Source organism: Colias croceus, chromosome 18 (genome assembly GCF_905220415.1).
Source record: "Colias croceus chromosome 18, ilColCroc2.1".
NCBI classification, from domain to species: Eukaryota; Metazoa; Arthropoda; class Insecta; order Lepidoptera; family Pieridae; genus Colias; species Colias croceus.
Genome location: NC_059554.1, coordinates 868,428 through 879,873, shown reverse-complemented (window position 1 = coordinate 879,873; position 11,446 = coordinate 868,428). Strand labels below are relative to the sequence as shown.

The following is an 11,446-nucleotide window of genomic DNA, read 5'->3' as shown; positions in this document are numbered from 1 at the left end:
TTTTGTAGTAGATCTAGCTCAATTTAACAGAATTTTCTTTGGCTTAACTATTGTCATTGTTTTGTGGTTTAGACTTTGAGTTTAGAGTTTTTACTTTTCATGCATTTTTGTCGTCATGGTTAGGTGTTGAAAGTTATGGCCATCTTTGAATTGGTTAGATGATGCTTTTGAAAATAACACCATTTACGGTACGTTAAGTTGTATGTGTAATTGTGTAAATATGTTTAAGTGGTTAAACGGCCCTTAAGAAATCTCGAAACACTACGTATCTGTTACGTACGTTATCTCAGTATTTCTGTTACTGTTTTTTGTCAGCAAATATGTATTGTATATTTAATGTTATGTAGAATTGTTTTATTATTTCTACTATTTAAAATTAAGAAATAAGGAAGGGAAGGGTACAAAATGAGACACATAAATCTTATCAAACATTTATTCTAAATAAATACACTAAGCACTAAACAACGAACACTAAATGCGAGCACTTAACATACACTTTACATTAAAAGCTATATTTTCATATAATTCATATATTTATTCCGCCATAATTTTCTGTAAATCAGCCTTATGTTCATATAGTCTGGTCCAACGCTCGCTGACCTTCCACAGCCACATCGCTAACTCGTAGTCTTGTGCCTTTTCTGATAGTTCCGCTGGTTTCATGTCACTGTAAAGAAAAAATAGATTCTTATAGGTTCAATTTATTTTTATTAGATGAAGAGTCAGGGGATATTTTTGGTGTCTCATTAGTTTTTGTAACGATTTTTTCTGTTACGCGCCATCTTTTTCTTATCCCTACCACGCGTGATTCGACGTATTTCTGTAAAGTTGCATATAGTAAATTATTTTTTGAAAAATAAGGTCATAAAGAAGTTTCACCTCTTACGTGTGTACGCGCACACATTTTTATATCATATAGATTTTTCTAGCTAGAAATGTATAGACAGGATCTTTTAACATTTTTTAATGACACTATTTCCCAAAAACTGTCTGATAATTTTTGCTTTTCTGTTTTCAAAGACTTTCGGATTCAAGAAGGTTGAAATGTTCTTTATTCGTATTTTAGTGCATTTTTTGTACTTTAGCTATAAATTAAACTAGCAAAAACACTCCAACTCACACAATATCAACTCAAAGCATTTTCGCAACCTCTTTTCCAGTGCAAAATGCAGCAACCCTGGGCTATTAAGTCAACTCTAGACAACTTAGGCTACTACAACATAAAAATACTCACACAAAATAGTCCCCCTTGCACCTCTGCAGCGCTGGTTCCAGTGCAGCATGCAGCACGGTCTGCGCAGCAACCCTGGGCTTCTTCATCACGGGCCAGAACAGCGGGTACACCACGAAGCGGGTCAGGCTCTTGCGCATGGCCAGGTTTCGGGATAGTTCCGTGTCTGCGAACCCTGGGTCTACTGCTATCACTGCTATGTCTTTTTCTGTTGGGTTTAATAAGAAAAATATACTCATTTAAATGTTTTAAAGCTAGTTTTTAAAAGAATGCCTGCCACTATTATGTCAGTTTTGGAACGAAGTTCCTTATCACGCGTTGTGAAAGGGGGCTAGACGGAAAAAATTCTTACGAAAAGTTGTCACGACACTTTTTGCTAGTTTGTGCTATTTTTATATTCGGAAGATTTTAAAAGAAGAAGTTAAAAAGTTTTGCTTAATGGAAATCGGGTGGATGGAATAGATGTGGCTAAGAAAAGTTGTAAATAATATTGTCAATGTTAAAGAATGTGTCAGAACTCTAAATATTATAAGGAATTTCCGATTTTTTTTAAATACAAACCCAACATCCTCCTCCCCAGTTCTCTAGCGAACAGCGCATTCGCCAGCTTGCTCTGATTATAAGCAGCTGCTGCATCATACTGCTTGGAGAAGTTCAGGTCTTCCTTATTGATGTCACCGCGAGCGTGCGCTACGCAGGTCAGCACTATAACTCGGCTGGGGACTGATGCCTGGATACAAAGTTAATATTTATTTATTTATACTTTATTGCTCTGAAAAAATTACACATTGAGACTTAATCTAGGATATATTGTAACAAACGGCGGCCTTATCGCTAAATAGCGATTTCTTCCAGACAAACGGTTATACAGAGATTAATATCTTATGTTATTAATCAAATTTTTGTAATACTATTTTCGCCATGTTCTACTGTTTATAGTCCCTCATAATGTGGAAATATGTTCTCTCATCGTAATCAGCACAAGAGGAAACAGCAAAGGTAAATTATTACTATTTTATTGCTTAAAGGCAGCGTCTTACACGTGTAACAATATAAATACGTGGAAATTCATTTGAAACAATAATATCATCTAAATACGCAAATATTCTAAGGTAAAACTCCCTTAACAGCATATCTACTAATCTTTGCTAAGTAGCAGGCGCGTTCATTAAACTGAAAGCGTTACATACTCATAAAACGAAAACTACCACGACCAAGTAAGTAGAATGTGGTCTTGTCGCGGTCCTCAACAGCAATAAGAATCTCCTAAAAGTCTTTTGACAAATCAATACAATACTTTTTGATATGCTCCCATGTCAGGTGCAATGATGGCTCAGGGGTGAGACCTCGAAACGAAGAATCAAAAGTTCGACGACATGTGAAATCCGCCAACCCACACTTATCCAGCGTGGTGGATTATGGCCTGTACCCTCATAGGAGGCCCGTGTCCCAGCAGTGGAACGTATATGGGCTGATGATGATGATGCTCCCAAGTCACTAACACGTAGGCTCCATGACCTGACCCACCTCGAGCGTGTCCATGAGCAGGTGGGTGAGCAGGAAGTGCCCCATGTGATTGACCCCCAGCTGGGTCTCGTAGCCGTCGCGCGTGACCCGCTGTGGGGGCTCCATTACAGCCGCGTTGTTCACTAGCACGTGCACGTGGGGTTCTTCTGATTTGAACCTACAAATTTAAGATATTGACCTAAATTTTCATAGGCGACCTATTGTGATGTTAGTTGATAAGTTACGATTTCTTCCGCCTTTTAATTGAATTACTTATTAACTTGGAAAAGCAATTGCCTAATACAGATTCCCTGCAAAACTTTAATTCATTGGAAACTAAAATAGTTTTATAAATAACAGAGAGAGTACAAGCATAAGGAGAAATAGAACAGATTTTTGAGGGTACTTCCAAAAATATGGTGTTAATAAACCTTTAAAAACTTCATAAACTTGGTTATCTATTTCCACACGATCATGTAAAACAAAAAGCTTCATAACAGAACAAATTAGCTTTTTATTTCAAAAAGCACCTACCTCTCCACAAACTTCCTGATTGACGCATTATCAGCGAGATCACACGGCCGGCAGTACACATACTTATTGCCAGTCTCCAGAACTATGTCCTTTCTTACTTCCTCGCACTTGACCATGTCACGGCATGCCATGAACACCTGTTTTGTTTTGGGGATTTACAAGATTTATTGAATATGAGAATAGTGGGGTAGTTTAATATTCGTACTTCGGAAGTAATTTTAACTGTTAGTGACAATAAAATCCTATGAATGCGTTGCTGGTTCTTCTACATCTACAATATAAAAACTTTAAAGCCGTTAGATTTCAAAGTTTACTAACAAATTGCATTTAAAAGCTATGAAAATTTCTTACCTTAGCACCACGTTTAGCGAACTCCCACGTGGTTTCCTGTCCGATTCCACTCGTCGCGCCTGTGACTATGATCGTCTTTCCATCCGCAGATGCCTCCTTTGTATACGCTTTTCCCCCATACAAGTCTCTGAATTATAAAATTTTTTAATGTAATAGATAAGTACATAGGTGTTTATTTTAATTAATAATGATATTTAAGAAATGCAGAAAAAAAATAACACCGAGATTATTGGGTTCATGACATATTAATTTTGGTCCTTCAGTGTTCAAATATACTTATTTAAAAAAATAAGGTTCGCGTAGAATAGAATAAAAACTTACTTGAATAAGCTGAGGAGGCCCGCGCCGGCTGCTACTCCGGTTAGTATGGTCAGGGGCAAGTTGGGCATCCACATCCTGTAAAAAAATTATTGATAGAGCCGTCGTTTCGATTTTCTACTTTTATATTTATAAACACAACAGATTTTGATAATTCTTTCAGCAAGTGTTTTTTTTCGGATTAAATCTCTACCATCAGTATTTTTTAAATAAATGCATTTCTTATCATGTGCCATCATAAATAGTAATATTTATATAACTAAATATTGGAAACTAAGTAGTTACTAACAACATGTTTTGTCACTTAACAGATATGTGAATAAAAATGAAGGGTCCTACTGCTCAAAGTTTACTTTGTTTCAACTTACCCATGTTGCCTCACCCCAGGCTTACAACCTTCGTAGTTAGAGCACCTGGGATTAGTCATTTGATCCATTCATATGTCTGTATTAAATACCTACTTTAAGTAGGTATTGCAAGTGAATTTACAGTCAACCTTTTCCAATTCTTAGGTACGGAAAAGACATAGTACCTCTTGTAACTACATACTTCAAATTAGTTTTCACACATAGCAAGGAAGGCAGCATTATAAATAAAGGCAAACCGCAAAGGTATTTTTGCAATGGTGAAAATGTTCATCATTACGCCGAGGAATATTACAAATAGAATAAAAACGTCATAAAGTAATTTTAAATATTTATATTTCTGTTTTATGTTTACATTTTTATTGTAAGGTTTGTGATCTTACATTTACAGTGCGCGCTAAATTATTTAGACGACCCTTTGAATTCCGCTGTAGAAATGTGTGAAAATACAAATAAGCGAATATTCATCGTTTATGTTATAATAGTAAAATAAATATAATTTGTATTTATAAAGTTGAAAAAAAAAAATGAAACATTAGCTCATCAATTATATAGTTTATATTATGTATAAAAAAATGTTTATGAACAGATGGAAAAAGAAATGTCACATATTTACTCTATTTTCTTTCAGTTCATTTAAATATTTTATAAGATAAAAAATTACAAGTTTTACAATAGGCACTATAATGTAGTGGAACCTGGCAAGAATAATCCATTAAGTTTTCAATATTTCAAATATGATATTTTTTTAGTTCATGTTCAAAACGCAACGCCAATAAATATTTTATTAAAATCAGCGCTCATCGATGCCTTATGTGTGGGAGTGAGATAGCATTAAAGTGATTTTCATGGTGCAAAAGAGATGGCATGCATTCGCTGTTGCAATTCTATATTTATTGGCGCGGATTTACAGACATGAAGCTCACAAATAAAATAATGCAAAACTAAGTGCAAAACCATAACTTTTATGAAGTCAGTCTGAAATAAAAAAGTATTTATCAGATCTTTATTTTAAATGCAATCTGGTTTTAGGTCCAATGTTGGGAATTTATAATACAATATATACTTATAAATAAATTGTTTAATATCACATGTGCCTCGCTAAGATTTGTGCACAATTTTTTTACATGTTAAATGCACATGTGTGAGTGGGCGACAAAGTACATCGGGATGAGGGCAAATTATTTACAAAGTACAATACATATGGCCGGTTTCATTACTTGCTTGTAATAGCCCTGAAAGTCTATTTGACTTATATTTTCACACATTATTCCCCATTTTAACTGATAGTTAGAACTGCGACCAATTGAGCTCATTTTAACTGACAGATATGTTAAACAGAAATGTAAAATAACAGCACTTAAAAACAAATATGTGTGCGTGTACTAGTGTACACACGTAAGAAGTGGAACTTCTTTATGACCTTATTTTTCAAAAAATAATTTACTATATATGCAACTTTACAGAAATACGTCGAATCACGCGTGGTAGGGATAAGAAAATGATGGCGCGTAACGGAAAAATGTCACGCGTAGGTAACAAAAAAATGTAACTCTAAATTTTTTTCCAACTCCGATAACGAAATTTCACTTCAAAAATACATATTTATTTGGTAATAGACTGCATGGTATCTAGTATTCAGAAGTTTTATATTGTATATTGTGATGATAAAGGCATTTTACATTGTGTTTATAAATAGAACCAAATAATGTATTGTCGTTTTGTTGCAGTGAAACTTCTTTAGGCGCGTTGGGAGTAAAATTTCAAGGTCGCGTCATGGCAATACCGTCCGATTTTGATATCTTTGAATCTTGCCAAAGGAGTTTCACTTCTGATACGTGTGCTCGGCACACCCGCTCTTTTTTATGTATGTTGTTCAGTATTCGACAGTTTTTCTTTGTTTGAGTTATCTCATCCCAATACATGAACAAGAGTTTAACCCATTGTGCCCACGGGCCACAACACAATAGATTTTCTATTGTGTCTGTGATTCCGGGGGCTGAGTTATTAAAATCACAAACAAGATTTCTTAAATTGTATGTTTGAAAGCTTTTCACATCTGGGCCCTTACTCATAACTGACTCTTTAATTAAAAATTTAATTTTGACAAAAACTTTTCAACCATTTAAAATCTCACACACAAACTATGCAAGTCGAGAATACCACTAGGAACATAACCCTTTCTTCAGAAAGTTAGTTAAGGGTCCCAAACATACTGTTACATATGAATTAATATATAAATATTTCAATCAAACATGGGATTAGGCCCCACCACCATAAGGCCCAAATTACTTACAAAGTTAAAATTTCGTTGGATAACATTATCCTTAGTAAAATTTAAAAGAAGTTATATAATTGCTCCCTTAGGTTAATGTCTACAAGGTTGGTTCTAGTGTCGTGTGTAGTTGGTTCTAGTAAATACTGAGCATTAAAATGCAATTATCGTTCTAATCGGTTGAAATAAATCCTTTGAATAATTAATAAACAATGGACAAGAATAAAAATACAATACATAGTTAGTTATTATTGGAAATTATCAAATAAGATTTCACCTTATAAAATTGTAAGTATCTTATAGGATTCCAAATCTTATAAGTTATTAAAATTTTATATATGATTCACTTAAAATGTATTTATTTAAAAATACAACAGAAATATAGAAAATAACTAAAATAATTGAATTTCTAACAGAGATATAAAAGAACAATAATTGCATATTTAATACTCAGCTCATAGTTTCTAATGCCTATACCTATACTCATTAAAAAATAGCATTTAAAATCTATTTTTTAACATTTTAGATTTTATCTTTATGCAAAGTGGTGTTCTCAGTGTAGTTTGGTACAACTTAATATTTATTACGTCTAGATATATTTTAGTTTGAGTCAAGACACTTCTTAATGAAATTTAACTGATATTCAAAATGTATGCTAGAGTAAATTTATTGTTACCATGTCTATGAATTAATTACTCTTTATAAGTAAGAGATTGTATTAAAATCTACATAAACATATCTAGAGGTAAATCTTTTATACATTATGCGTTAAAATTGTGCATTATAAAAGGATGAGTGACCTAAATTTGACCTAGAATTATTATTAAATACCTAATAAAGCGTAGGTTATTATTGTATTATAGATATCTAGCTCTGTTTTGATATATCAATTCAGCACTTAAACTTGTGACCTTAAAGTACAATAAATAAGATTGAAAAAAAAATAATATTATGAGTTAGAAAATAAATATTTTTCATAAACTTTAAAGTGATTTTGAGTTATAATATATTGGTACTTCCAGAGTTTTGTGATATATAATGACAATCTAGCAGATCTTAACGCGTTCTAAACGCAAGGTAAATGCTTAGCTAAGCGTAAAATAGATATGGTTATTTGACTAGTTCTACCACAGTGGATTTCTTTACAGAGATTAACTAGGTTTTTCTATTAGGTTTGTTGTACTTTTTGACTTAGTCGGCTCTTGGGAAGGCAGTGGCCTCGCTATGCCCACACGAACCATCCCTCTTGGTGCTCCTTTTAAAGCTTGCACGGCTTGGTCCAACGTTGCATTCTTAATAGTCACACCGTTAACAGACATCACTCTGTCTCCTGGTGATATTTCACCGTTTTTCTCGGCCACTCCACCAGGAACAAGGCTTCTAACGACTATCACAGTTCCATTTGGATCAGTCGGGTCTTGGTAATCCAGGATGGAGAAACCCAGGCCCTGATCGCCTTTAAAAAGTTCTATTATATCTTCTCTACTCTGCCACATGGCCAGTCCAGATACACACTCAAGAGATTTCGACTTCTTGGATAAGCCTGATTGGTTTGTTAATGTTGCAGTACTAGATGTGTTTATGGAGGTATCGGATTGTGCTTTCACAAGTGTTGTTAAGTTATTTAAGCTTCCAGAAATGATCTTTCTTGCTTCAAAGCCCTCTCTATCTTGTGCCAAGTTGATTACTGGTCTCGGGCCACTGTCCACGTTGCTACGTGCGCAAACTAAACGCACGCGATTTGGTAATTGTTTCAATATATTGACTACTTCAGTGTGAGTGAGACCATGCAACCTGTATTCATTAACTTCTAATAACTCATCACCGGCAAGAAAAGTGCCTTGTTGTCCCACTGGACCCTCTGGAAGTACAGAACGGATGTAGTGATGAGGACGAACTTCTAAACCACCTTCCACATCTACTGTTCCTTCTAGACTGATACCCAAACCTGATAGCTTATTAACATCAGCTATTAAAATCTCCTTTTCTGGGCCGATTTCCGTCTCCCACCGTTTCTTTATCTCTTCAGTGTCTACACTGAGTATTTCATCAAGGCGCTTGTCTAACTCTTCCTGTGTGGGCTCTTTATCTTCACCAACTTCTAATACACTAGAATCTATTGTTGTATTTGATTCAGGTTCTGGTTCTATTTCTGTTACACTGTTTTCAGCTTGGGAAGGCACTGGGAACCATGTGAGGGTTGTAGTTGAGGGTGTAGGTGACGCAGGACGATCCTCATTAAATATTGCCAGTTGGAGATGCTCAAACTTTGGACCTCTTAAGTACCTTTCTAAAACAAGATGTACAGATATCCCTGTATTCCTTAATATCTCCACAGCCTGAGGATTGCTCTTTTCAGTTAATGATATACCATCAACTTCAATTATCCTATCGTTAATTTTTATTTTTCCACTTTGCTCCGCACTGCTACCTTCTATAATACTTTTAACAAAAATACCTGATAATTCTTCCTTTTCACAAACATAGCCCGCTACAGTGATACCCAGACCATACACATTTTTATTTAAATCTACATGAACAGTTTCCACTTCAGGTGACACTGGAAGCTCCACTGGCTCTGTGATAGTGATAGCTGGTGACACTGCATCAATTATGATTGGATGGTTAGCTAGTTGCTGTGGATTCTCTCCGATAATACTGACTGCGGCTATAACATTCTCTACCTCACCATTTTGTCCATTTATGTATTCACTATAGCACTGAGACAAATCATACACTGCACTATAACCCGTTTCAATTAAATGACGATCCAAGAGCTCTGGATCAGCAAGAAGTTTCGTTGGGACGAGCGCAGTTCCAGGAATCGGAGCTCGTAAAGCGGTGGCAGGGTCGGCAGGTCGCGCGACTAATAACCGTACTGTGGGTCCAGCTTGACGAAGTACAGCAGCCACTTGCTCAGATGTGAAGCCTCGTAAGTTCACTGAACCAACTTGTAATACATGATCGCCGCTCTGAAGCCGACCATCCTTATCAGCGATCCCACCGGGTAGCACGTACTTTATCACGACGCCGGTGCTCCGACCGCCCACCAAGTTGAAGCCGAGACCGTTGCCGTCATTCGTTAACTCAACCACTTCAACCTGCGCCCACTCCGTACTCAGAACCATCGTCTTCTTGACCATCGGGAACCTTTCGATGTTACGTTATGCAAACGATTAGGTTATAACTGTGCGTCACCCTCATCGTTATTGTTAGACGTATATAACTGATATTTAATATTCAAATTATTATAAAATACGTTAACGCGCGCTAGATAACTGCCGATTTATTAATACAATAAATAAAAAAATGACATTAACATACTTGCTGAATCGGAGACAGCGAGAATGTGGCCAGCTCCCAGCAGATGAACAGACTAAACTCTAAAGTAATTTTTAAATGGCAAGATCTTCAAAAAATATTATTGTATTTCATCACGTTTCTAAGAAGGCTTGATGATTTATTTTTCCTCATTAAATTTCAACCGAAATTATATACAATAATATAGTCATTTGATCTTTATGTATTAGAAAATTCAAAATTTAAAAGCATACCGCGAAAATAGAACCATAGACTATAGAGATATTTTAAACAGATAAATAATAAACCACAGTAATAAACCATGTTAGTGTAAATATAACATAATAGATGTCGCTTTATTCAATCATGTGTTAAATATTTTGTTCACCATGTTACTGTATCTTTTTCCATAGATGTCTCTGTAAATTACGTATAATAAATCATAGATGGGGACACTGAAAATGTTTTTTACGATCACGGCTTTTTGTTGTGGAAGTATTTACATCCATACTAATATTATAAATATGCGAAAGTAACTCTGTCTGTCTGTCTGTCTGTTACTCAATCACGCCTAAACTACTGAACCAATTTGCATGAAATTTGGTATGGAGATATTTTTATACCCGAGAAAGGACATAGGCTACCTTTTATTGCGAAATATGTACCACGGGCGAAGCCGGGGCGGACCACTAGTAGTATATAATAATTAGTAGGTACCTTATTTTATTAATTACCTACGTTTCACACCGTATAAAGTTTAATTAAACATTTTACTTTCTCTTCCAAATATATTTAAATATCAAAATAAGCCAAATCGGTTGGATAGGTAAAATGGACGAGAGCGACCACAAATAGATACCTAGTATTTTTTTTTACTCGATTTCCGTCCACCCGCGCCGCGGCGGCCTCGCCCGCCTTTTGAAAAAAAAACCCGTATAGTTCCCCTTCCTGTGGGATTTCCGGCAAATTCCGGGAAAAAAATTAGCCTACGTCTTATTCTGGGTCATCAACTCATCAGCTACCTTCAACCAAATTTCATTGTAATTGGTTCAGTAGTATTTGCGTGAAAGAGTAACAAACATCCATCCATCCTTAGTCCTCATAAACCTTCGCATATAGGTAGGTAATATAATATAATAGTAGGATAAAATATAGTAGGGCGCATCCTACAATGATGCGATGCGATTTGAATTTTTAGGTTTAAATGCAAACTGATTTTTTTTTTAATATTATCTATGATCATTGATCTTTAATAATAATTTACCAGGTACCTAGTTACCTCAGAGGAAGAAATCAATCTTCACAACATAACTACCTACCTAAAAAGTAATAGAATAATTGTTTAATTAATTTTCTTCATTATTTTTATTCCGATGTCAAAATATATACCTACGTAGGTACAATGATAAGTATTAAGTAGAGGAAAGTCACCAAATATGGAATAGTATCCTAATATGGAATTCCTTCATTTCTCTAAGACTATAAGTATGAATCGCAACATTCGACCATCTTCTGTTTCATTTGGTGTACTAATTATCGCACTAACACCATCGAGTTAGTTGCGCG

General features: G+C 35.2%; 1 protein-coding gene across 2 annotated transcripts; it reads right to left on the bottom strand.

The window, feature by feature from the left end:
• Window positions 1–419: 419 nt before the first annotated feature.
• On the bottom strand, window positions 420–9,955 carry LOC123699504 (retinol dehydrogenase 13-like). 2 transcript variants are annotated; one of them, XM_045646462.1, is made up of 8 exons: window positions 9,905–9,955; window positions 3,944–4,018; window positions 3,623–3,749; window positions 3,272–3,408; window positions 2,759–2,915; window positions 1,793–1,961; window positions 1,235–1,439; window positions 420–667 (listed from the first exon to the last, which is right to left on the bottom strand). In XM_045646462.1, exons 2-8 carry the CDS (start codon window positions 4,015–4,017, stop codon window positions 535–537), a joined length of 1,002 nt encoding a protein of 333 aa, XP_045502418.1. In that variant the 5' UTR covers window position 4,018; window positions 9,905–9,955; the 3' UTR covers window positions 420–534. The 2 variants fall into 2 exon arrangements, with proteins under 2 accessions (XP_045502418.1, XP_045502417.1); XM_045646461.1 differs by lacking the exon at window positions 9,905–9,955 and adding an exon at window positions 9,599–9,880.
• Between the last annotated feature and the right edge of the window lie 1,491 nt (window positions 9,956–11,446).